This window comes from Varanus komodoensis, unplaced genomic scaffold (assembly GCF_004798865.1).
Source record: "Varanus komodoensis strain SLA01 unplaced genomic scaffold, ASM479886v1 scaffold49, whole genome shotgun sequence".
Classification (NCBI taxonomy): domain Eukaryota; kingdom Metazoa; phylum Chordata; class Lepidosauria; order Squamata; family Varanidae; genus Varanus; species Varanus komodoensis.
The window spans coordinates 4,669,558-4,697,301 of record NW_025336072.1 but is presented as its reverse complement, the minus strand read 5'-3'; the positions used below and the strand labels follow the sequence as shown (position 1 = coordinate 4,697,301).

The following is a 27,744-nucleotide window of genomic DNA, read 5'->3' as shown; positions in this document are numbered from 1 at the left end:
ATTGATGGGTGGTAGGGAGGGCCTACCTAGGCAGGGTTCTCAGGGCCTGCACCTGGTCTCCTGGTGTTTAGCCCCTCTGGAGAAGCTGGGCATTGCACCTCCTGGAGAGAGCTACTATCCACAACCTGAATGCGCGATCTGGGAAAGGGCGACAAGTGGTGCTCAGCAAGGCCCCTTGCCACTTACGCTGCTGAGGTTGGTGGGCGAATCCCATACACCTGGCAGTGTTAGGGCTTTGTCTATGTTCTCGTCAATGCAAGTGCTGAAGAGTCCCTCTCCATCAAAGGGCATGTCCTCTATGTGTGCGCATATCTCCTGCGGGAGGCCTGTGGAGCACAGCTAGGCATGATGGTCGATGGCCACTGCTCCCATCATTGCCTTTCTGTCGGGGGTACAGGGGGACAAGGGGGGCCGGGGAGCAGGTCAGGACAGCAGGGCCACATCAGTGGCAGCATCTGGTGCAAGGTGAGCAGGCTGCGGATGTGGCACCTGGGATAGGCCAACTGGTGGCAATCGCCAGGCCCTGGTGGCAGCGGCGGCCGGAGATAGGCTGCAGCAATGGCAATGGAGATCAGAGGTGAGCCTCAGCAGCAGCAAGCAGACAGAGACTCGGTGGCAGCAGGGCCTGAAGGCAGAGGTGTGGCCCAGAGGTGGACTGCAAGAGTGGCAGTGGGGCCTGAGGGCAGGCTGTGGCAGAAGCAGACAGCAGGCCATGGAGGTGGTGGCAGCACCTGAAGGTGATCCTCAGTGGTGCCAGGAAGGCCACGAAGGTTGCAGCAGTGCTTGGAGGTGATTCCTGGTGGTGGCAGGCAGTGGTCCATGACGGCAGCTGCGCTGGGTGGTGTTGGTAGCGGTGGCTGGCTAGCCGGCTGGCCACAGCGGTGCTCTTGGAAGGCCGTGGCAGCACTCTTGGAAGGCCGTGGCAACTGAGTTATGACCATCGGCCAGCTGACTGGCTGGGTGCTCTTTGCAGCAACTTGGAAGGACTGTGGCCACAGTTAGTCCATGGGCCATCTTCCTGGCCCTCTCCTGCAGTTGGGAGGGCCTCAACAGTTTTGGTGGAGGCCCAGTAGTCCAGTAGTGAAAGGCAAAGGGAAAACAAGAATGAATTTAAAAAAGAGAGAGAGAAAAGGAGAGGAGCAAGAAGCAAATTCGACCTAAGCGGTATGTGGTCAAAAAGGAACTGAGGGACTGGGTGGGAGCCCCTAACCTTGTAGCAGGACTCTAATGGGGATGGGTGGCCCTGCCCACTCTGTGATGCTGAGTTATAGAAGTTTCTTCCAACCCTGGCCTTCCAATTCACTTAAGCCCATATGTGTGTGAAGCACAGAGACCACAGAACCACAGAAATGGTTCACCAAGTCTGCAACAGAGGCTAAGGAGAAACATCAGTATTCAATTTACTAGTATCTTTCATCTGACTTCTGAATCCACATCTCTTTTACTTGTGTCTGTTTGCACCTTGACTAGTAGTTGCTTCCCAGAATCTATGCTCCCTAACCATAACACACATTACAGACACCTTGCCTTCATTTGGACAGGTGCAAGCCTTGCAAAGAAACTCAGCTCTGCTAATAGGGCTGCTTTTTATGCTTGGAGAGGTTTTTTTTTTACTAAGGTGAATAATGACAGTTACATAACCTTAAAAAATGAAGCTTGAGGAGTGCTGACATCATGCAAGACCATTTTGACTGTATGAACATTGCTTGAGGCAGAGGAAGTTGCATTATACCATATCAGACTTTCGGCAGCATTGGCCATAGCACTCCAAGGCTTAAACCTACTTGCAGATGCATCTCAGACCTATCTGGCGATCTAGGGACTAAACTAAGGATTGCCCGCATCCAAAGCATATGCTCTGCCACTACGTTATGGCCCTGGTGGCAGTAAAAGGTTTGGAGAATAGATAAGTCAGTACCTGTAATGGGGTCATGGGCAGCCATAAAAGCAGCCACCATTTCTTTTGTTTGTTTATTTATTTTTAGGAGGAGGGAGTTAGAGAAGGGCAGATGTACGATAAGAATTTGAAGAGGTGCCCCTATAATTGTAGTGGGTGGTTCATTTGTCTAGCTAGGTGATATTCAACCCGTTCTGGATGAGATTGCACTCCCCACAAAGGGCAAGGTTTGTAGTTTGGGGGTGCTGCTGGACCCAGAGTTGTAGCTTGAGGCACAAATAGATTCAGTAGCATCTAGCACCTTTTATCAGCTTAAGCTAATATACCAAGAACAACCCAACCTGGACAGAGAGAGCCTAGCTACAATTATCCATGCTTTAGTATCCTCTTGTTTGGCCCTAGCAACAGTGATTCATGCACTGGTAACCTCCACTTGGACTACAGTAACACGCTGTATGTGGGACTGCCCCTGAAGACAATCTGGACTTTGCAATTGGTTCAAACTAGAGCTGCTAGACTGCTGAAATTTGGAATAAGATATATAAGCTTATTAAGACATTCAATAAGTGGAAGAGTACACAATTTTCAACTCAAGTGTTACTATTTATGATTTAAATGCAGTTAAAATGTTAAAGCTTTCATGGGTTTGTGGCAGCCATGTGATTCTTGCTCAGTGTGATTCTTGCTCTTTAAGTAATCAGAGTTATCATTAAGTGATGACAGTAGATAAGTACCAGGTGCTTGAAGCATCATATCAGGAATCCCAAACACTCTTAGCCCTTGTATTTAACTCTATTGCAGATTACTTATAAAAGTACTTTTAACTATAGACAAGTCATTTGCATGCTGTACAGTTAATGGATTTTTTTATATTGTCCATAGCCCAATTTAATTTACTCCAAGCTTCAGAATGCATGTGCTCTACATATCAGGGAAGTTCACCTGATAACTGAAGAGTTCAGGTGCTTCATATCTAGTATCTTAGTTATAATCTTTACAACAAACTCATAAGGTAAATCAGCATTGTTATCCCCATATCACAGATAGGCATGGGACATAGAGGTTTGCCTAAAACGTTTGTGGAAGGAGTTCCTAAGTTCAGACTCCTAGCCATTACTTTACATCACATCACCGATTTTTGCACATGTGGGCTTGCAATTCAGGAACAAAAAAATTCACACTCAGGATATAAATTATAGGACAGCTCTGGCCCTGTTCCAAACACATGTTAGGAATGATTAACATGATGGGATAGCCATGCAATTTGAAGCACACAGGAGTTAGAGAATGTGAACATACACTGGAAGTCACTGTTTCACCACTCTCTCTACACTGTTGTACTGTCAAAAGCTTTGAGCTCAGAACTGCAAAAAGTTTTGCTTTCCTTATTCTCATCTGAAGCAAGCTAGGTAGAAAGCAAACTGCAAGGGAATAAAAGTAAGATTGATGTCAGACCCTAGATATAGGGGGCATTACAAAAGCCTGGGGGAATGGAGAGACCAGTGGGATATAGTCACGTCTGGATAAAAACTGTACATGAAGGACAAGAAAGGGTGTAGAGGAGAAAATGTTGCACTATGTATATTGAACAGTTAACATACATTTAAGTTACATTTGATTGCAATTTAGGAAGCTCTAAAATTGGGAACTGTTAACAAGGGAGTTCACTGGGGGATTCAAAGGGGTTAGATCCTTTCAAAATGCTCAAAGTCTGCTCAAAACCACAATAATAGAGGCTTAGCTAGAAAGTCTACCACTGGTTAGGAAGTTAACACCCAGTCTAAGAATTCATCGGCTTAGTTAATCAGCACTATCAAGGAAACTGACAGAGAAAAGACTTTCTTCCAAAAACTTGTAGAAATTAGGAAAACAAAGAGGACCATGAGGATGCACAGAAGAAATGCAAGAAGACAATAAGAGACAAAAAAAGCATTTTGAGGTGCAACATCAAGGCCAACAGTGAAGAATTTTTAATCAGCAGGAAGTTAGCTAAAGAGTCAGTTCGATCTTAGTTAATGGACAACTACAGGAGCATATGGAAATTTCAGAGCAGTGGAATGAATTCTTTTCATTTTCCTTTACTGCAGAAGATACAGAAATTAAAATTGTGCCTGAATTTGTGTGAATCTGAAAGTAAATTTGACTATGATGTGAACTGAAGCTAAGTCTGAAAAATTTGAGGCAAACAACTGGTGTCAAAAGATGAAGTTCTCGAACTTATAGGCAAACTGAAAGTTGATTAATCAGCCAGAACTCAAATAATAAAATGCTGATCTTCTAACAAAGTATGTCAAATATCTCTAAAATAAGCCTCTGTAAGAGAGTACTGGAGAAGGGCCAATATAACACTTTTTAAGGAATCCAGGGAGATCTAAGAAATTGCATGCCATCTTAGCCTAATGTCTGTTCTGCATGAATTGATTGAAAGCATTATTAAAGATAAAATTAAAAAGCATATAGGAGGACAAACCCTGTTGAAATAATCAACAGGACTTTCAGAATGGTATGAAGCGACTGTAAAAGAGGCAAATTCCACACTGGGCATAATTAGGAATGAAATTTAAAATGTTCTCCCCACATACAAATGTATGAAGCAGCCACATTCAAAGAACTGCAAGCAGTCCTGGTCACATTTAAAATATGATATTGTAAAGCTGGAAAAAGTACAAAAAGTACAACTAAAATGATCAAGAGGTTTGAGCAATTCCCCGTGAGGAAAAGTTACAAATCTGGGATTGTTTAGCTTAGAAAAGGGATGAATAAGAGAAAACATGACAGAAATGCACAAAATTATGTATGGCATAGAAAAAGTGGATAGGAAGCTATTTTTCTGCCTTTTCCATAACACTAGCACCTGGCATCATCCAAGTAAGCTGACTGGTATAAGATTCAGGACACATAAAAGGAACCACTTCTACATAGTTAAGCTATGGAATTTACTCCCACAAGATGTAGGTGGCATCCAGTTTGGACGTTTTTAAACAAAAACAAAATAACAGCAATCACAAGTAGATTCATTGATCATATCATGGATAGTGCTCAATCTACGGGGAAGGTTTCCTGTATATTTGGATCATTATGGAATGTTATTGGGTTTTTTCTTAAGATTTGTGACATATTGATATAAAAATGCTAAAATAGGAGCATCTGATATAAATGGGTTGGAAAATATTCATGATATATATGAACAAAAGACTTACCCAAACTGACCCCAAAAATTCAAGGTTTCCTTACTTGTTGTTGTATCATTAAGTGATGTAGTTCCATTGTCATGCAATGCTCCAATGTGTAGAAAACTAATGGAAATTAGCAATATCAAACCGGGATATTCCATCCTGGACCTGTCAAGTAGAAATGAAAAGAAAGAAAAGCCATACAAAAATAAATACTCAAAAAGTCATGTTCACATTCTCACACTCTCAGAAGTGCAGGAACCAGGGTTCTTTTTTTTTCTTGAATGCCTTTTATTAGTTACCATGACCAGGTTTTTATGTTCAAATTTCTTTAATCACAACTTAACTGCTCCAAATTTTAGAGCCAATCTAAATATTCTGATACCCACACTCAGTTTAACTACAAGGAGCATGTTTCCTTACACTGGTATAAGGGCGTGCTTTCCAATTTTTCCTAAAATTTCAGGTCCTCTCCCCAAGGAATAAAAATTAAGTGTATCCACTGATTCAGATGGAGACCTTTTATAACCCTCCAGGTGCCTTTTGCAGGGTGTACGTGGAATTCTGCAGAAACTGGGGAGAGGGGTTAATTCCCCCATCTAGGATCACCATGGTCCTGGTCATGCAAGTCTAACCTTTACCTGATTATAAGAACATTTAACTTAGAACTTATGGTCCACTTTTTAACTCAACAGCATTCCACAGTTGAATAATTACACTATTAGAAGGCTTTCTCATAGGCATAGTGAGCATAAAAGCTTATTACTTGGAGATGCTTTCAGTCCTTGCACAGATGTTACATCAGAGGGTACATCTCTTCCTGTTCAATATGCATAATAGTAATTCTCTCTTCTCAGCATTGGAATGGTACATAAGTTCCATGTAACAACATATTGCATGTTACATGGGAAACACCGAAAGAGGAGATGTGAATCATGTACATGTCTTCTACTGCTTATTTGTTGCATCCAAAAGTCTGCACTAATTACAGGCCTGTTTCTTGTTGAAGAAAGAAAAATTGACACATATTTTAATGAATAAAGAGCAAATAGAACAAATTCCAAGGTCCTGCAATGATCACTTTATGACCATCTGCTGACGTGTTTTTTAAAATGAAGAGATACTGTTTTGTTTTGAGGGAATTTTTTTCCCCTCAGAAAAGAATATTCATACACACAACTTTGTTACCTACCATCTGAACTAGCACAGCTGTGAATATCAAGTTTATCAATACAAAAATAGTTTACTTACATCTCTAAATTATACAGTTGTAGATGACTGACTGTGCTACCATGTTTACATTTCAACATACAAATAAGCAGCATATTTTTGTCATTCAAAACTACACATCATGAGCTCAATCTAATCTACTCAGGCAAAGTACTACCATCTTCAAGGAATCCCACAAGGCAGGGGAAGGAAATCTTTTTTTCCTTTCAAGGTCCACACTGCCATGGCTGAACCTATCAGGTCCAAATTCCAGCAGTAGGTGTAGTCAGAGCCAAAAATAGGTGGAGCCAAGACCAAAAGCGGGTGTGGTGACAAACTCACTGTGCAAAGGTGCTGGGAGAGAAGAGAGAGAAGTATTTGCATCTAGATATTTTCCCTCCCCAACTTCATGAGCTTTCCCCCATTAGCTTTGTAGCAGGAGGACAGGTGGGATAAAGGCTATGTATGGAAGTCTCAACTGAAGGCCTGGAAGTCCATGAGCCACTCCTCATTCCTTCCATATGGCATAGATATCTTTTTCTCTTCTCCCTCCCCACACACAAGCATTCAGCAAAATAAGCCCTTATGGGAAATGGGACAACCCTGCATGGCTTCCACGTATCTGTCACTCTTCCTTCTGGAAGGAAAATAAACAATTGGTCAAGGAACACCAGACCTTGTTCAAGTTGAGAGGTTGAGCAGTCTCCCTACTCCATATCTGTAACAAGTAGGATGACCACTTAAATGCATTACCAAAAAAGGGCAACAGACTACACAATTTGTATAACCTGCATAAACACTTTTAAATAATAACTATAATGACATTACTGACATGTGTTGCCAACCACCTCCTCCTGCAGAAAGTAGAGGAAGGAATGAGAGGAACAACTATCCTCAATTTAATACTAACTTAGCGGGATGACCTAGTGGACAAAAAAGCAGCCATGGGAACCTTGGGACAAAGTGACCTTGCGATCCTTGAATTCTCAAATCCAGGATCAGCCAAAGGTTCCCATCCCATTTAGTCACAGTGAAATAGCAAGAATGGAAAATTCTGTGAAGGTCCGTGGAGACTTGCTCGAGACTTGCTCCCTTGAACAACAGGGTCTCTACCTCTGCCATCAAAGTAGGTTAGGACAGGGTGGTCTCAATGCAGCCTAGGGCATCAAACCCAATCCCGTATCCCTGATGTACTATGGGGAGGACACAGGTGATGTTCTCCCAGGCTGGGAACTGTGCCAAGTGGTTTGTGAACATTACCAAGGGTGTGGGAGCTGGTGGGGGAGGAGAGCCTGGACTTAACCCTCAGCATCTAGGCCTGTTGTCCTGGTGCTTGGGTGGGAACCTCTGCCAGGTCTGAGCATCCCACCTTTTGGGCAGCTGGTGCCCATGGGGGCACTTGCCTCTTACACTGGGGGCGGGGGAGGCTGCTGTGCAAACCCCATGTGTGCAGCAGTGGTCCTGGCCTTGTGGAGGCAGCCATATTCTCATCCATTCAGGCACTAAAGTGTCCCTCCCATCAAACAACATGTCCTCCATACAGGCCTGAATCTCTACAGAGTGTAGCCAGGCATGGAAGCAGATCGCCATGGCTCCCAGCAGAGCCTTAACATCACAGTCCACATGGTCCCTTGCTGCCTGGAGCTGGTATCTAAACAACTTCTCAGACTCAGCATGGACTAGGTGCATGGCATAATATAGCTTCACTAGGAGATGCTGTGCCATCAACCCCATCTTTTCCTAAGGGAAGAGCTGGTATCAGGCCATGATCACCTTGTAGTTAGAAACACAGAGGATGCTGCATACACCCCCGGGCCAGACCATCGAGGCACCTCCCCTCTCTGTCCCCAGGCATGGACTCAATGATCATGGAGCTGAGTCTAAGCTACTGGTTCAGGAAGGGGAGTGTGTTGTCTGCCACCCAGTAGGTGGACTCATCATGGTGTGAGGTGGTCAGGCTTGCTGTGGGGCCCTTCCAGGACTGCTGCATGGTATGAAGCAGAGCTGGGAGGAACAGGATGGAGACTGGGGCTGGGTAATCTAAAGTCAGGGCCCAAAAATGGAGTCAGCCATTGGCTCCATGGGCTAATGTCCATGTGGAGGATAAAGGCAATAAAGAATCTCCTTCCCCTTATAGATGAGTCCAATTGCTGCTCTGGTCCTGGCACATTGAGCCAGCGAGGTCAAGGGGTAGGAGAGAGGGACCGGACCAAATTGGGGGACCAGCTCTGACCTGATTCAGAAGAGGAGGATCAGCTGTGGCTGGGCAGTGACAGCCTTCTACTGGAGAGCAGTGAGTAGCATGATGCCAGATGGCAGGGGCTGCAGGAGTGGTGGGTATGCTAGGTGGGCCCATGGTTGTTTAGGGTAGCTCAGCCCCTGTCAGCTTGGCAAGTGGCCACTGGTGGTAGCCAGTGCTGCTGTGGTCCTGGGGATGATGTGGGGGACTGGTGTCGGACTCTCAGCCAGTCTGGCATTGATTGCAGTACAAGTGGCTTGTGGAAGGGCCTGTGTAGGTGTGGGAAGCCTTGCGATGTCAGCACTGTTGCTGGCCTACATCAATGGCGGCTGTGGAGGAAAGGGTGAACTTTCAAAGTTGGGTGGTGTCAGGCTGGTGTCCGTGTCAGCATGGATTGTCAGGCTGAGCCAGAGAGCAGCCTTGACAATGACTGGGGACTGCCCACATGTGGGGCGAGGCAGTGCCGGTAAGCTCGTGGCAGTGGTCAGTGTGGTGCTGGCAGGTGCAAGCACAGAATGTGGCACAGTTGTGGCCTGGAGGGAGGGCCTCGCCAGACAAGTTGGACACAGAGAGAGTGACCACCTGTGGCCAGGAGGTGTGCTGTGCCTCGTGCACAATGGTAGCTGGGGAGAAGCCAGGTCCATGGCCGTAGTTAGAGCACAAGAATCATGGAAAACAAGAAGAAGGAACCTGGGCAACATTCTCAAGAGGAAGGGAAGAGGGAGCTGCGGGAAAAGGGGAAAGTAGTCTCCCTGTGCCATAGGAGCAGGCCAGGGGTGAGGAAGAAGTCAGGGAAAAGTGTAGAGAATGGAGTTTTGTTCTGTTCTGTTCTGTTTTGTTGGGAAAGCAGTGAGGAAAGAGCGAAGAAAACATAGCTAACCAAAAGAAGAAACAACTTGACCAACTGAAGTTGATCCAATCTGGCAAAGCAGTGAGGTGTGCAGTGAGAAAGAAACGGAGGAAGCTGTGCTAGGCCTGTAATCTAGGCCTTGTGCTACATGGTAAAGCCCACATGTGTGGATGCACAGAGTCCATGACAAAGAACAGCCAACATTGTCCCCATTTTCAAAAAAAAGTGAAAAAAGAGGAACCTTGGAACTACAGACCAATGAGTCAGACGTCAATCCCTGAAAAAATTCTGGAGCAAATTATTAAAAAATCAGTCTGCAAGCATCTTGAAAAAAATGCAATGATTAATAAAAGCCAATAAGGATTTATCAACAATAAATCCTGTCAGACTGATTTAATCTCATTTTTTGACTGGGTAACTCCCAAACAGACAGTGGGAATATTGTGGATATAATCTACCTTGACTTTAGAAATGCTTTTAACATAATGTCCCATGACATTCTGATAAACAAACTAGCAAAAAGTGAACTGCAGTGAGAACAGATCTTGATAAATTTGAATGCTGGGCTGAAAGCAACAAAAATGAGATTCAATAGGAACAAATGCCAAGTCTGCCACCTAGGAAAAAGAAACCAAATGCATCAATACAAGATGGGGAATATGTGGCTCAATAGAACTGAAAAAGAAAAAGGTCTTGAAGTTCTTGTAGACAACAGGCTAAATATGAGTCAACAATGTGATGCATCCGCAAGAAGGGCAAATGCTATTTTGAGATGTGTTAATAGAAGTATTACGTCAAATAATGCTCCTCATTTGTCAGACCTCATCTGGAATACTGTGTCCTGTTCTAGACACCAAGATTAAGAAAGTGTCCAAAGGATGGCAGCAAAAATGATCCAGGGTTTGGAAACATGCCTATTAGGAGAGACTGCAAGAACTGCATATGCTCAGCCTTGAAAGACTGTAGGATGGTATAGAAATAGTGATAATAATAGAATAACTTTAAATAGAGGATGGTCACCTGCCAATTCTCCAAAACAGAGGTCTGTCCTCTAATAAAGTAGAATGTTGGGCTATGCCAAAAACAGCCTTGCACAATTCCTGTGCCTATAACTATATATACAAATGGAATTGAACCCATTATATTTTAAAAGGGCTATTTATTCAAAAATAACTTAGTTTAAGGATTTTACTTCTTAATACATAATACATAAAAATGGAAATGGAAAAAAGTAGTTCATCTTTTTACCTTATAAAACTATACCAGCAGCCACACAAATCCTAGTAGCTTTACAGTTTAGTTAGAACATGTAATAATGGAAAGTAAGAGTGTGGTATGAGTGTTGTTTTGGGTCATATTTTACTAAAAGTTATTGGTTCTTATATATGAGACAACAAATCCTGGAAAGTATTTCTGAAGGGCATGAACACGTAGTAAAAGGTCAAGGATTCTAATTCAGTAATACTGTTTACATCATCAGTCTTTCCCTAAAGTATTATAGAAAGATCTCAAATCAAATATTTTCAGCCTTATGCAGACACTTATTATTTCACTGGTAACTGACAACCTCGCTAACTACAAAATAAGCTACTATCAATTGACTCCATTGCTATCTGTGTCTTCTTTTCAACACATGACTAGAAACAAAGCAATAACACCTAAGTTATGTCAGATTCTACTTGAGGGGATCATTGTTCAAAAAGTAGTAAAGTTATAACCGACAGCAATAGAACTGTTCTATTAGTTCACTATTAATGTATTTGCAATTATTTCTATAGGCATGGCTACACAATTACTGGTGCAGTCCTATGCCCACTAAACATCATCTAGATCGCCATAGAATTCTTTGGAATCCCAGCTCCATACTCAGAAGCTTGCTCCAAGGTCAGAGCTGGGATTCAAGGCTTGGTGTATCCTCTCTGTCATCACAGCTGGCAAGGAAAGAACTATGCTAGATACTTCTTTGAGACTGCTATCACTACCTTGGTGAAGAGGTTTTGTGAGCTAGGAGGGGAGAGCAGAGCAGAGGAGACAGATCTGGTGGTGCTTCAGCTTCTTTTCTTCCCCCTGCAAAGTGCTGCACTTAGGCAGACAAAACCGGCCATCTCAAAGCTTTGCATGGTGAGAATAGCATAGAAGTGACCTTTGCTGCAACATGCTCTCTGCCCGGCATAGGATCTCCATAAGCTTCCTAGTCTGGAGGACAGGGGCATCTGGACTGCATTGTACCTCAGGAGACTATGTGTAAGTAATGGTCTTGACAAATTTGTCAATAATCTATTATATAAACAAAACACCTCATCAGCCTCAAAATTGTGCAGGCCAGAAGCTAGCATTTACACAACATATGAGTCGCAAGGAATAAATGAGTGGAACTCAAATACAGCCCTAAATTTTCATGAGTATTTTTGTAGCTATTTTCAATGTGTGGTATATTGCACTGAAATAAAGTACATATACATTCTAGAGTAAGTACTTTAATGATGTCTATTGCATCAATGGCTTCCTAGATCTTACAGCTGTAATTTAAAAACATGTTAAGAAAAAAATATCTACCACAAGGAACAAACAAAGCAGTATATAAAACAATTATAAACAGTTCATTGATGCTAAGTTTATGTCAAATCAAGGCTCAAACAGCATAAGAGTAATTTTTGTGGTGCCTATCCCTTTTCTGAGAAATCCACCCAGTTGCCTAAACCCTTTTATGATTAAAATAAAGAAGTTATTTTCTGCTTGCAGTATATGGCAATAGTGGTGAAGTTTTAATCATTAAGTTTGGTGGGAAGGAGAAGGAATAAGTATATGTGAGACTGAGTGAAAGAATGACTGGGTTCTCATGTCACAATGACCCATCCCACAATGATTGTTTTGCTGAGACAGCTTTTTTCTAAAGATTGTACCCACTGTCTCTTAATTTTAGGGGTAGCTGTGTAGGCCTCCTTGGGAAGGGAGTTTAAAAGTTTGGTGCCAGAAAGACATTCTATTAATTGTTGAAGAAGCGGCATTTGCAGCAGATCCTTGTTTCCAGAGGTTTGATCTGGAAGGTTTTTCTAGCTGTGGAGTCCAACTCAAAATATTCTTCCTGGTGGGAAGGAAGGGGAGATGCTTTGTGTCAATTTCCGCAGCTCTGAAGACACCCCCCCACACACACACACAGTTCTAGAGATTTCCTTTCCTAAAGGGTGGGGTGAATCTGTTATTTTCAGTTCCTGTCAGTTTTTATGTTTTATCTTTTTAAAGTTTTTCTCAAAGATTTTCTGCTTAACTTGTTTCTAGGGATTGTGCCCTAGAAATGATTATTTTGCTGTCTGAAGGGAATAGTAATCAGTTATTCCATAATATAAACTCAGACAGATGTTTATACAATTGGTTCTTACCATAACCGTCTTTACTTATACTCCCTCGTGGAAAGCAATGTTAAAATGAACCTTACTGACACCAGAAGAGTATATCTACTGTTCACATTTTAAAACTTAAGATACCACTGATCATTATCAAGCTACTGAGTATTTGAAATAACTCTTTAGACCATGATATAAGCAGTAATTGGTATGATTACGTAGGCTGGCATACTTGAGCTATTTAATACCTGCCCTGTGTGTACATGGCAGGAAATGTGTGAAGCTGCAATCTTTCAAGCCAGAGAGTGGTTGCTGTACACTTTATGTAATGAATTTTTAAAAATGCAGCTATAGCAATTAACAATTGGATATAAATCACAGCTAGTTTACCAACAGAATAATAAAAAATAAAAAATTAGGATAAACATGACTGGTATACTGATGTCTTGTCATAGTGTACACGACTGCTATTTACAGGTTCACACTGAAGAATGGTGATTGGTTGTAACCCTGTGATAATCAGTGAGTTGTTTTCATAATTGCACATGCCTGAAATAGAAAGATGGAAATGATAATCAAGTAGTAAAATAACCAGTCTCATCTTTGCCTGCAGTTCAGTGCTCTGCATGTAAACACACACACACACAGAAACTGCACTCTAATAATTAAGGCCAGCTGAGATTTGAGATTGCTTGGTTTCTACGTATTTCATGTGTGTAACCCTAGGTAGAATAATGTGTATTTCTGTTTCATACATAACTGCATACTTTTGCATGCAATTTCTGGAGATTGTATGCAGTTTCATGCATTGTTGGGGATTACATGAACGGAGTCAGCTGGAGTTGGGGGTCAGACTAGATGGCCCAGGAGACCACTTCCGACTCACTTTATTTCTATGTTTCTGAGAACAGAGGCAGTAAATATTTAGATCAACCTCTGTCTAAAGCTGTGCAGCTGACAGAAAGCACTGTGGCAGAGCACACAGCAATTAAAGCAAATATGGACACTGTGACAGACTGTAGAGCCAAGCAGTACATCACCAACCTTCTTTGTATGCTCCCTTAGATGCTTTCCCCAAACAATTCAAAATCACACCGAATAAAAAGGGATAGAACTAGAGAGATGACTAAATTTTTAATATAACCCCTACAAGTCTATAAATAAAGTGTACCACAGCATGTTTATAGGTGGGCAGTTACAAAAACCTTAAATCCACAGAAAATACGATACTGTAGACAAAAAGAATTTATTTGTCAGGAAACCAGAACCTGTATGGACATACAAACACAGAGCAAGGTATTTCTAGCTAAAAGGCAAACTTCTTCTGTGTCAGTCTATGAAAGGGACAGCAAACTTCTTTGCTTAATTTGGAGGCTGATTGGGAGCATGACTGGAACTGCAGACACTCTCAGCCATCCCCCCGCCGCCCACATGCATAAAAAGAGCTGGACTGGCCAGAGGTGAAAGCCTTTTGCATAAGCCAAAGAGTGAGAGCTACAGCCTTGTCCTGGTTCTGCACCAAGGTCATAAGGATTACACAAGGAGGCTAGTTTGATTCCGGATAGCAAAAATAGCAATGGCAGATGGGGAAGCCGGACTAGATTAAACCCCCAACAAACTTCCCAAATGCTACAGTGGCAAAGAAAAGTGAGAGCAGCATCTGGGAGAGGGAAAGGGACTTTTCTGTAGTAGCATCCAGATTATGGAATATTTTCCCGGGAGAGCTTTGGCTGGACCTGCCACAGCCCACTTTTAAACAGGGTGGGCAGACTTGTGGAAGGGGCATTGATTTTATTTTCTCTTTTTTTGGCTCCTCCGTTTATATTTTTCTAAATATTGTCTGGTTTTAATGCACTAACAGTTACCTTCAGAAGGCATTTTGCCTAGAAAGTGGAGATATATAAATCAGAATAAAATGCATAAATTGATGAATACAATTGAGAGGCAGGGTGCATATGAAAAGTAAATCAGGGAAGCTTAATCTAATTAGAAGTCTCTATTCCACAGCCTAGTGAAGGCTGCATAACTACTTTCTGCCAGGTAACAAAAGAATTAGTATTTCAATCCAAAACTTCAGGGAATTTACCAGTCTGCCTACTCCCAGCTCCACTTTGCATTATTGCTTGCCCACATAGGGTTTGGCAATTTTTAAAATGGAAGCTAATAATGGAAGTTAGTTAGGCTTCAGCCACCATGGCCAACAGGGTCCCAGTTGATTGAAAGGCTTCATACAGGGTGGGCCAAAAGTAGATAAACAGTACTGATCAGGTCATGAAGGACTTCACACAGTGGATGAACTTAAGGAGTTCATTTCCCAAGCATTTATGGACATTGGTGCCAACCAGATTTTGTGTTTTGTTGGCAATATGTTCCAGGGATGTTACAACATTGGTGGAGGTCATTTTGAGCACCTAAAAGACTAAACATGATTCAATCAGGGGTTGCAGAGACAATCATGCCCCCCTCTGGCCCACCCTACACATTGACTTCCACTTGAAAAGAAGAATTCAAAGGACTGGAGTCAGTGGTTTGAAATCTGTGACAGAATCCACAAACTTCAAGAATGCACACCAATTTTCCTACCAATGTAAGTATTTGGTAGGAACTTAATGGTAAATGTTAGAATCCAAGGCAGAAAAAGAATCAGTTGTGCCATGTATTTTATTTATTTATTTATTTGGCAGACTTATATGCCGCCCCATTCACCTAAGCCTCGGGGCGGCTTACAAATAAATAAATATCATTAGTACAATAAAATACAGTTGGAGACATCCTGGCCAAAGTTGTTAAAATCAATAAATAAAATCAACAATTTTCTTCCTCTTCTTGTGCAAATCTTTCAAACATCCACTCCAAATACTACACAAACATACAATTCAAATATGTGCACTATTTGCTATAGCTCAAGTTGTCTCCTGCCTGTAAATTTTCCAGAAACTAACTGCAAACACAGAACACTCTATCTACCATTGCCCAAAAAAGCCCCCTTGCTGAAACCCAGCTCTCATGATCATTCTATAATTGTTGGATGCATTGCTCTGGAAGAGTTAAACATGCACTGTTGACTCATAACTTAGAAAGAAAATGCATGAGATGACAATAGAAACAACTAAATAAAAGGAAAAGAGTTGGGTGCAAGATTATCCTTTTTACTTACAAGGCACACCTCAATATGAAGGTATTCTTAATATTCAGAACACAGTACTTTATCTGGAGGGTTTTTTTTCAAACAATGACAGATAACTGCACATCAGTATTTCACAAGCTGTGTACCAAAAGTAATGCTTTCCTATCAGGACTTTGAAATTAGGTTTTGTCTGAAGATGTTAGACAGCCTCTAGCAGATCCCTGTGGTTTTGAAAAATGCTGCTGACATTTGGTTTTCTGAGATTGGATTAGAGAGATTTAATTGTGTGCCTAATTAAACTGAATATAGTGATAGCAGCCTATGCTTTATTCACCATGATAAGCAAATATTACCATTGATTATATAATACATCACATTTTCAGACTATAGAACCAATCATTAGTGTCACTGCTTATCCACATTTATATCGTAATTTAATCTTAAATTAGTATCATATTAGCTTTTTTAAAAGTAGCTGCCACTAAAAATATAGCTGAAAGATAATGTAAATTTGTATTAGATAATGGAATTTTTCACCCACCCACCCCAAGACAAAACTGAATAACAGTGCAATATGAGCTTGAGATATGGCATGTGGAAGAACAAGGAAAGAATAATAGAAAAATCTTACAAAAGAAAAAACTTACACAAACAATGAATTTTATTTTACCCTATATATCATTTCACATATTTTGGAATGCAATATAAGCTTACACATCATCCATTTTTATTGCAGGTTGAGAAGAGGATTATTTGCTTGCACTATCATTTAAGAGAATTTTTCAGAGTTATAACTGGGTAGGCGTGGGCAACAAAAAGAAAATATATGTACATATGCCATGAATGAGTAGGTAAATAAAGCAATGATTATAGTATTCTGTGGAGGAACTGAGTTACTAAGACACACATATTACAATGGGCAGCCAGACTAAATGTCACCATAGTTCTGGGATGTGACTGCTAGCAGTAAAAATACAAATGGATAAATGCAAGAAAAAAGCCTGTTATACAGTGGTGACGAGATTGCAGAGGCTTTTAAAAATATGGTTCTGTTAGCCATTTTTCAAATATTATGAAAATTTTTCATTATTTTAATGAATCAACTATTAATTTTACATGTGGAAAAAGAGATTTATCATAATCAATAGTACGACTTGAGTTCTCCTAAGCCAAATAAATTTAATATTGTTCATATTCTTAAATCATACAGTCATCATGGGGTATGAATGCAGTTGAAACAATATCATGGCACAAATAATGTCTCCTTGCTCCAGAATTACTCTATTGAAACTGGTAAGTTAATAATTTTAAGGTTTTAGAGTACAATGGCTTCAACCTTAAGCAATTAACATCATGATGCAATGCCTTTGTAGCACAAATTAATCAAAGTACAGCAAACTTATTAACTTATTAACTCTGCGCCATGGCAGCTATGCCATGGAGTACCGCAGGGCTCCATTCTATCCCCTCTGCTATTTAACATCTATATGAAACCGCTGGGAGAGGTCATCAGGAGGTGTGGGCTGCAGAATCATCAATACGCTGATGATACCCAGCTCTACCTCTCCTTTTCCACTAATCCAGGTGAGGCAGTGGCTGTGCTGAACCGGTGCTTGGCCGAGGTAATGGGCTGGATGAGGGCCAATAAACTGAAACTCAACCCAGACAAGACGGAGGTCCTGTTGGTTGGCGGATCGGGTTTCGGAGAGGGTGGATTTGACCTGGTCCTGAATGGTGCAACACTCCCTCTTAGGGACAAGGTCCGCAGCTTAGGAGTACTCCTCGACCTGGAGCTTTCTTTGGAAGCTCAGGTGACAGCGGTGGCGAGGAGCGCCTTCCTTCAGCTTTGGCTGATTAATCAGCTGCGCCCCTACCTGGAGTACGACTGCCTGGCGACGGTGACACACACGCTGGTGACTTCCCGCCTAGACTTCTGTAACGCGCTTTACACGGGGCTTCCCCTGAAGACGGTCCGAACACTTCAATTGGTGCAAAATAGAGCTGCCAGGTTGCTGACGGGGACGGGGTGTTATGCTCACATGACTCCAGTCCTCCGTCAGCTTCACTGGCTTCCCATTGAAGCCCGGGCCCAATTCAAGGTGTTGATTATGACATATAAAGCCCTAAACGGCTTGGGTCCTGGCTACCTGAACGAGCGCTTACGTCCGTATATGCCCGACCGCCCTTTGAGATCTGCGGGAGAGTCCCTTCTCCGGGAACCCTCCATGAAAGAAATTAGGAGAGTAAGTACTCGGAGGAGGGCTTTCTCTGCGGTGGCGCCCAACCTATGGAATTCACTCCCCAAAGAGGTCCGCCTGGCACCATCGTTACTGGTTTTTCGGTGCCAGGTAAAGACCTTTTTATTTAAACATCATTTTAATTGTTAAAATATATGATCTGGCCAGGGCAATTTCTTCTTCCTTCTCTTTTCTCCTCCTATACTATTTATTTACTTATTTTATACTGTTATTTTTAATTTTATGTTATTATGTTTGAAACTCAGTGTATTTTTTGTATTTTTGTATTTAATGGTAATTTATTATGTTCTATTGTATTTCAATGTATTGTATTTCAATGTATTTTATTGTGTTGTAAGCCGCCCCGAGGCTTCAGCAAGGGGCAGCATAGAAATGTTATAATAATAATAATAATAATAATAATAATAATAATAATAATAATACTAACTTAACAATATGCATAACTTCAAAGGAATGAATAGATCTGTGCTACTTTGGGAAATGCACACTGGATTCACAATGAATGCATACTGGATCTAGATATTCCCTATCCCTGGAATGGGCCAAGCATCATGTAGAATGCCATCTTCAACATCTCTTTCAGTAAAACCCTTACTGGTAGCACACATCAGGATATTACATTCATATTGAGAAGCCATTAGAAGACTTTCTAATTTAGGGAGACCTATAGTACAAGCCTATATGAGTAGTACACAGGGAATTTCAGCCTATGCTAATCTGATCCCACAAAGCTGATATCAATCAGCTCAAGCCCCACATCTCACACTGCTGTTTTCTCACAGGGTGTGGGACTGTCCAGGGAAAAAGGCACCTTGTAACTCTGCTATGTTAAATCAAGGGTGCATAAAGCTGTCCGGTTCACCAACACTATTCTGTCATGACATTGAAGTTTTCCTGAATACAGTTCTCAATGAAAGTTTAAAGAAGTGTCATTGTCATTTCTTGATTAAGATAAAACAAATGTACAAGTTTCTAGACTGATAACATTTATTTCTAGGAGCTACACAAAATGATTTTAATTTCCTTTTTCAGGAGCCTCTTTTTATAACCCAACTCATCATAAACATATCAAGCTTGCTGTTGATAGATTTTTAAATTCACAGTTCAAGACACTAGCCTTGCAATTATTTATTCTCTATAAGTAATGAATGGTATCACTAGCGAAAAATCCTCCAAAAGATTATTTTGTTTAAACAACCTACCACAGTTTAAAAGAAGTTAAGAATTTCATTTGTTATCTATCATTTGAAGATCAATTATAATTATTACAGGGGTAGATAACTTGTGACAAAAATTATAAATCTTATGACACTGTACCCACAGCAAAAAGATTGTTAGTATTTCCTTCTAATTAAAGTTGCTGGTTTTTAAGGTCCCCTGCAAGGCCATTGCTGCTGGCATATTCTTCATGGTCTCCGTGCAATCACACCTATGGGCTTGCCGTGGAGCACGAGGCTTCGATAGGATTAGATTTCCAAAGCTTGGCACCATGGAGTGGACGGGAGCCCGGCCCTTCCCCTGTGCAGGCAGCATAAAGGGGGGGGGGGCTCCTGCCCAGTCCCTCAGTTCCTTTTCAACTGCACTTTGAGTCGCTTCAGATCAGACCTCTGCTCAATGAGTCAGTGAGCTGATCGATTCTTCCTTCACCACGTTCCACAGGGACACGGTCACCCTCCACCCTGACCCTTGTTTCGTCCCTAAGGTGACGTCTCCGTTTCACATCAACTAGGACTTTGCCCTTCCTGCTTTCTTCCCCAACCCCACCCCCCCCATCAAGGCCACACTCTACCTCCTTGATGTTAGGAGGGTCCTGGCCTTTTATAGGGCCTGGACTGAGCCGTTACGCCACTCTAAGCACCTCTTCGTATGCTACAAGGGCCCGAGAGCACTGATCCAACACTGTACACAGAGTTTGGCCTTGTCTAGGTGGAACTGAAGACTGAAATGTGTAACCACACACAAATCTTCAAAGAAAGTGGAAAAGGTGGCCTTGGGGAAACTCATAGCTGTTTCAGCCATTGTTAAGAGACCCTGGAACTCCACACAAATACAGTTCAGGCATTTGGAATGGAGAGAACACAGTGCTCGCAATTCTCCGAACTCCAACTCACCTCAACAAAAGAATGAACACTTACAGAGACAACGGAGATCAGAGAATGGAAGGAAGGGGATCTATCTAAACAATGGTGGTGCTTTAGGAAACCTAGCAAAACACTACTTATTATTTGATAGGTGATAGGTGACTGAAATGGAACTGCTATGAAAGCAACAAAGGGTGCTTCCAGAAGTCAATCTCCATTTAAGTTTACAAGGCAGCAAGGGAGCACTTGAAATAGTGAAAATCTCTGGCTTTGCAAAAAGAAGCTTGGTATCAGAGGAAGAAAATAGCAAATGCTATGAATGCATTATAAAGACTGAACCCCAGGCAGATTTTATTAAACCAAACGAACAGGCTGATTTCACTAATAGTCTTGGAGCCAGTCCGGCACACATCACATGGAATAAACCTTTGTGCAATATGAACAACCCGTTAAGAGCCAAATCAGCACCTTCATGACCTGATACTCACAATAACTCTATATACATATAAATGAAACAAGCTGACTGCATAGTGAGGAAAAATCAGGCCAATTGAAATAAGCAATGATCTCAACAGGGTCAGAGGCAATCTAGTCTGGTAATGTTTTCATATTTTTGACAATACAGGAAAGTTGGATGCAGCATGAAGTTCTTGTTATAAAAACAAAATGTGCAATTCTGTTGTTGGATAACCACAATGAAACATTTCCATCACACGACCTGCAACCTTTGAACGAAGTTTCATATTCTCTCCCCATTGCACACCCCATAATACAGCACAACTATTGTTTGTTCTTCATTTGAAAGTGAACTGCTCTCTCATACCTGTTTTTCTTTGCAATTATCTATTGAGTTACACAGTCCTAAGTCAACTCACAAGTTCAGGGGGCTGTAGCATAATGACAGAATACATGTTTTGCATGCAGAAGGTTTCAGATTTCTCCAGGCTGCGTGAGGAAGGGAAACTGGTCTATTTTTATTTATTTTATTCAAAACATTTCTATGCCGCCCCATTCGCCGAAGCCTCGGGGCGGCTCACAACATAAAATTAAAATGTAATACATTCAAAATATGCAACAAATTAACAATATAAAATAAGTCACCCTGGCCAGATAAAATAAGCAAATAATATTAACAATTAAAATGACGTTTAAATAAAAAGGTCTTCACCTGGCGCCAAAAAACAAATAACGACGGCGCCAGGTGGACCACTCTGGGGAGCGCATTCCATAGATTGGGCGCCACCGCAGAGAAAGCCCTCCTCCGAGTACCTACCCTCCTAATTTCTTTCACGGAGGGTTCCTGGAGAAGGGCATATCCTGCAGATCTCAAGGGGCGGGCGGGCATATATGGATGTAAGCGCTCCTTCAGGTAACCAGGACCCAAGCCGTTTAGGGCTTTATAAGTCATCACCAACACCTTGAATTGGGCCCGGACTTCAATGGGAAGCCAGTGAAGCTGACGGAGGACTGGAGTCATGTGAACATAACACCCAGTCCCCATCCGCAGCCTGGCAGCTCTATTTTGAACCAATTGAAGTATCCGGACCGTCTTCAAGGGTAGCCCCACATGGAGCGCGTTACAGAAGTCAAGGCGGGAAGTCACCAGTGCGTGTGTCACTGTCGCCAGGCAGTCGTACTCCAGGTAGGGGCACAGCTGATGGATCAGCCGAAGCTGAAGGAAAGTGCTCCTCGCCACTGCTGTCACCTGAGCTTCCAATGAAAGCTCTGGGTCGAGGAGCACTCCCAGGCTGCGGACCTTGTCCCTAAGAGGGAGTGCAACCCCATTCAGGACTAAGTTTAATTCACCCTCTCCGAAGCCCGATCCGCCAACCAACAGGACCTCCGTCTTGTCTGGATTGAGCTTCAGTTTATTGGCCCTCATCCAGCCCATTACCTTGGCCAGGCACCAGTTCAGTACAGCCACTGCCTCACCTGGATTGGTGGAAAACGAGAGGTAGAGCTGGGTATCATCAGCATACTGATGATTCCGCAGCCCACACCTCCTGATGACCTCTCCCAGAGGTTTCATGTAGATGTTAAACAGCAAAGGGGACAAAATGGACCCCTGCGGTACTCCTTGGCATAGCTGCCATGGTGCAGAGCCATAGTCCCCCAGCACCACCTTCTGGAATCGGCCATTGAGATAGGAGTGGAACCACTGCAAAGCAGTGCCTCCGACCCCCAATCCCGCTAGCCTATCCAGAAGGATACCATGGTCGATGGTATCGAAAGCCGCTGAGAGGTCCAGGAGAACCAACAGGGACGCACTCCCCCTGTCCTTCTCCCTGCACAGGTCATCGTACAGGGCGACCAAGGCAGATTCAGTACCGTACCCGGGTCTGAAGCCGGACTGAAATGGGTCCAGATAATCAGTTTCATCCAAGAGAGCTTGGAGTTGTCCCACCACCATCCGCTCTAACACCTTGTCCAGAAACGGGATGTTGGCCACTGGTCTATAATTAGTGGCCATCTCTGGATCCAGTGACGCCTTCTTCAGAAGCGGTTGGACTACCGCCTCCTTTAAAGGGGCAGGCACCCGACCCTCCCTCAGAGAAGCGTTAACCACTTCCAAGATCCAGATCCCAATCCCGTGCTTGGAATTATTTATTAACCAAGATGGGCAAGGGTCCAATAGGCAAGTGGTGAGACGTACTCATCCAAGCACCTTGTCCACATCATCAGGCCGCAATAACTGAAATTCATCCAATAATTCAGGACCAGGTGGCAGCATTGGTGTCTCCCCAGAAACCTCTGATTCACTAGTGGTGTCTAGCTCGTGACGAATCTGAGCAATTTTCTCCCTGAAATGCATGGCAAAGTCGTCACAGCAGGCCTTTGAGAGTGGAACCAGATCTTTCTTAGGACCTGGACGAACCAGGACTTGCACCACTCAAAAAAGCTCCGCTGGATGGCATTTTGAGGAGGCAATGGAAAAGGAAAAAAACCTCTTTTTCGCCGCCCTCACCGCCACAGCATAGGCCCGATAGTGGGCTCTCAAGTGTGTTCGGTCAGATTCATCCTGTGATCTCCTCCACCTACGTTCTAGCTGTCTCCCAACCTGCTTCATCGCCCGCAATTCAGGTGTATACCAAGGGGAAGAGTGGGCTCTGCCCGGTGGGAGAGGACGCTTAGGAGAGATCGTGTCCACAGCCCTGGTCATCTCCCCGTTCCACAGTTCGACCAGAGCCTCGACAGGAGCACCAGTCTTGTCAGCCGGAAACTCCCCCAGGGCCTTCAGGAATCCATCTGGATCCATCTGGCTCCAGGGGCGGACCCACACAATCGGGTCCGTACCCTTGCAGAGGGAGAGGTCGCTCTCAAGCACAAACCTCACCAGGAAGTGATCTGACCATGACAGGGTAGTCAAACATAAATTCCTCACCCTCAGACCACCCTCTTCCTGCCCCGTCAAGAAAACCAGGTCCAGAGTGTGTCCACATTCATGGGTCGGGCCGGTGACATGTTGAGACAGCCCCATGGCCGTCATGGAGGCCATGAAGTCCTGAGCCGCCCCGGTCAGACCAGTCTCGGCATGGAGATTGAAGTCCCCCAGGACCAACATCCTGGGAGTCCTCAACACCAGGTCCGAGACGATCTCCGTCAGCTCAGGCAGGGAGACTGTTGGACAGAAGGGTGCACGGTACACCAACAGAATCCCCAATCTGTCTCAGTTGCCCAACACCAAGCAGAGGCACTCCAGCCCTGGTCTCGAAGGGACCGGAAGTCCCGTGAGAGAGATGGAGGCTCGGTAAACCAAAACGACTCCCCCTCCCCTCCCCTCCGGGCGTGAACAGTGCTGAACCAGATACCCGGGCGGGCACATTTGAGAGAGGGTGACATCCCCCCCCTCCCACCCAGGTTTCCGTTATGCAAGCCAGGTCGGCCCCCTCATCCGCAATCAAGTCATGGATGAGGGAAGATTTATTGTTGACCGACCTGGCATTGAGCAACAGCACCGTCAGGCCCGAGGGGCAGTTGACAAGACTACCTGGAACCCTCTGGCTGGGGGCAAAACCAGAAGGAGGGACAGGTGTCAACCATCTGTCCCTCCTTCTTCTACGCCAACACATTAAGTCCCCACCACTATTACGTCCATTACCCATGACCACCCCAATGGCAGCGCTCCCGCGCTCCCCAGGAAACACAAACATCGACATGGCCAGGGACGACTCCATAAAAACAAATTAACACAGATTAAAATACAATAAAATTATAAAAACAATTTAAAAAACTCCCCCTTCCCTCAGCGATGTGCCCCAGTCTGACGACGGCGGCAGCGGCAGTGACTGCGCAGTGCGGCCCAGCAGAAAAACTGAGCCGCAGAATTCAGCCAATGTCCATAGGGGGAGGGAGCTCCAAGCCCGCCCTGCCCCAGGCCGGCACCGGCAGGGGGAGCAGGGAGGGGCGTGGAAACCCATTAGGCAGGAAGATGACAGCATCTTCCTCCGCGCCATCGGCGGTGGGCCTAACGTGGCCCTGGCATCCTCCATGCCCAGGGTGGTCCAGCGATGGCCGCAGGAGCGGCGTTAGCTGGCCCCCAGCTCGGCAGTATGCCCCAGTCCGGCGGCAGCAGCAGCAACAGTGACAGAGCAGTGCAGCACGGCCGGTGGACCAATTTAAAACATAGCCCCTGGCCAGCCCAGCCCCCCGCTCAGCCCCCGAACGGCTCCCAAACGGCAGAGACCGCCCTTCGGCCGCAAGCCCCTTGGCCGCCAGCCCCTTGGCCGCCAGCCCTGGCCAGCCACCGGCACTTTATGGGTCGCAGGGCCCTCCCTGAGCTCCGCGCTGTCCTGGCACGCCTCTCACCTGTGCGAGGGAGGCAGGCCGGAGCCGGGTCCTGGGTCCTGGGCCGGTGGTCCTGGCCTCTGGAGGGCGGCGCAGCAGCCGGTGGCCACGGGGGCATCGCTGCAAAGTGGCGACGCGATGGTCCGGGCGGCGTGGAAGGAGATGGGTCTACAATCCTGGAGGTTTGCTGCCTGTCAGCGTCAACAATATTGGGCTTGGTAGACCTGTTTTCTGATTCAGTTTCTCTTAAGCATCCTATGTTCCTAACCCAATGGAGCTAACTTCCAGATAACTAGGTATAGCATTAAGGCCTTAGATAAAGATCCAGTCAAATGACAATTAATTCAAATGTTGTTGCACTCTTGTTCTTTGCCAAATCCAGTTTTGATAATGGGAATTTATGGGATTCTTCAAATAATTTGAAGAGTAATCTATTCTCATTCAACTTCATTGAACTGCATTTTCAACAAGACTATCACTGCATCTCTGATTGTGAGGACAGAGATAACATGTCAATGCATGCTCTGGATACCTAGTACCATACTGAATTATACAGCAGAATGTTTACATTTGTACACCGAAGTGCACGGAACGCCGTTACCTTCCCACCGAAGTGGTACCTTTTTATCTCCTCGAATTTGCATGCTTTTGAACTGCAAGGTTGGCAGGTGCTGGGAGGGAGCAACGGGAACTCACCCCGTTGTGCAGATTCGAACCAGCAACCTTTCAATCTACCAGCCCAGCAGCACAGCGGTTTAAACCACTGCACCACCTGCAAGAACTTCTGTGAAGAAAGAAATATGGTTGAGTAATAGAAACACTATTTTCTGATATAGTGTTTCAGAAAATAAACACTACCTCCTTTTTTACTTCCTTTTAAATGTCCTACAAGGAGGTAATTTAAAAGTTAGTTTCCCATGCCTGTTAAGTGGGATTTATAAGCTCATCTTTCCACAGTTACAGATATATCAAATCCCAGTACATTCTTCCATTATTATTGAGAAATGCCCAAACATGAGTAAATTAAGAATAGTGTTATTAACACATGCATTTTTCTTCAGAAAGCCATGCTACCCACAAAATGCTTTGTTGCCTTTTTACAAAGTAGCATGATTACGTGACTCCCTATTTTGCTGCTCCTGTAATTTATTATACAGGAATATGCATTTATCAGTCTTTCGTGGGTTCCAACAACTGGATGCTCCAGAAGTTCTGGTTGTTTAGGGCAGCCATAGGAGGTCAGGCAGGAAGACATGATCAGATTGCTGAGACCATGTACTTTCCCAATAGACCAGGCAGCAGTCAATGACCTGATCCTGAAAGTTGGAGTTTCAGGATCAGGTCATTTGAAGAGCACTATGGAGTTGAAGTTGCAGTTGAAGAGCACTATGAAGTTTGCAAAATATATTCCAACATAGAAATGCTTGTATGACATCATCATATGTCATCATCCGGACTCAGCCAAGAGTTGTTAATCTCAGGAAATCTCCCTTTATGCACTATTTTGAAATGGATTTTAAAATCAAAGCCATCAAAAATTAGTTCTATAATTCTGCATATAGACATGTTACCATTAAAAGAAATAACACTGGAAACCTCAGCATATAAAAATCAAGGCATCAGGATACAGACCCGGGTACGGTACTGAATCTGCCTTGGTCGCCCTGTACGATGACCTGTGCAGGGAGAAGGACAGGGGGAGTGCGTCCCTGTTGGTTCTTCTGGACCTCTCAGCGGCTTTCGATACCATCGACCATGGTATCCTTCTGGATAGGCTAGCGGGATTGGGAGTCGGAGGCACTGCTTTGCAGTGGTTCTGCTCCTATCTCAACGGCCGATTCCAGAAGGTAGTGCTGGGGCACTATGGCTCTGCACCATGGCAGCTATGCCATGGAGTACCACAGGGCTCCATTTTGTCCCCTTTGCTGTTTATCATCTATATGAAACCGCTGGGAGAGGTCATCAGGAGGTGTGGGCTACGGAATCATCAGTACGCTGATGATACCCCACTCTACCTCTCATTTTCCACTAATCCAGGTGAGGCAGTGGCTGTGCTGAACCGGTGCTTGGCCGAGGTTATGGGTTGGATGAGAGCCAATAAACTGAAACTCAATCCAGACAAAACGGAGGTCCTGTTGGTTGGCGGATCGGGCTTCGGAGAGGGTGGATTTGACCTGGCCCTGAATGGGGTTGCACTCCCTCTTAGGGACAAGGTCTGCAGCTTAGGAGTACTCCTCGACCTGGAGCTTTCATTGGAAGCTCAGGTGACAGCGGTGGCGAGGAGCGCTTTCCTTCAGCTTCGGCTGATTAATCAGCTGAGCCCCTACCTGGAGTACGACTGCCTGGCAACGGTGACACACGCGCTGGTGACTTCCCGCCTTGACTTCTGTAATGCGCTTTACGTGGGGCTTCCCTTGAAGATGGTCTGGATACTTCAGTTGGTTCAAAATAGAGCTGCCAGGTTGCTGACGGGGACAGGGCGTTATGTTCACATGACTCCAGTCCTCCGACAGCTTCACTGGCTTCCCTTTGAAGTCTGGACCCAATTCAAGGTGTTGGTTATGACCTATAAAGCCCTAAATGGCTTGGGACCTGGTTACCTGAAGGAGCGCTTACATTCATATATGCCCGCCCGCCCCTTGAGATCTGCGGGAGAGGCCCTTCTCTGGGAACCCTCCGTGAAAGAAATTAGGAGGGTAGGTACTCGGAGGAGGGCTTTTTCTGCGGTGGCGCCCAATCTATGGAATGTGCTCCCCAGAGAGGTCCGCCTGGCGCCGTCGT

The 27,744-nt window shown here is 44.2% G+C and overlaps 1 protein-coding gene across 8 annotated transcripts in view; it reads right to left on the bottom strand.

Annotated features, from left to right (window-relative positions):
* Positions 1 to 27,744, bottom strand: part of PTPRE (protein tyrosine phosphatase receptor type E) — a 147,527-nt gene that overhangs the window by 67,744 nt on the left and 52,039 nt on the right. For 4 of the 8 annotated variants that reach the window (XM_044445598.1, XM_044445596.1, XM_044445597.1 and 1 more), the window contains one exon: positions 5,132 to 5,238. In XM_044445598.1, the coding sequence (XP_044301533.1) occupies positions 5,132 to 5,231 (100 nt within the window). In that variant the 5' untranslated portion in view covers positions 5,232 to 5,238. Of the gene's footprint in view, positions 1 to 731; positions 5,239 to 24,984; positions 25,155 to 27,744 lie in introns of those variants that run through there. The other 4 variants (XM_044445594.1, XM_044445593.1, XM_044445600.1 and 1 more) reach the window with 3 other exon arrangements.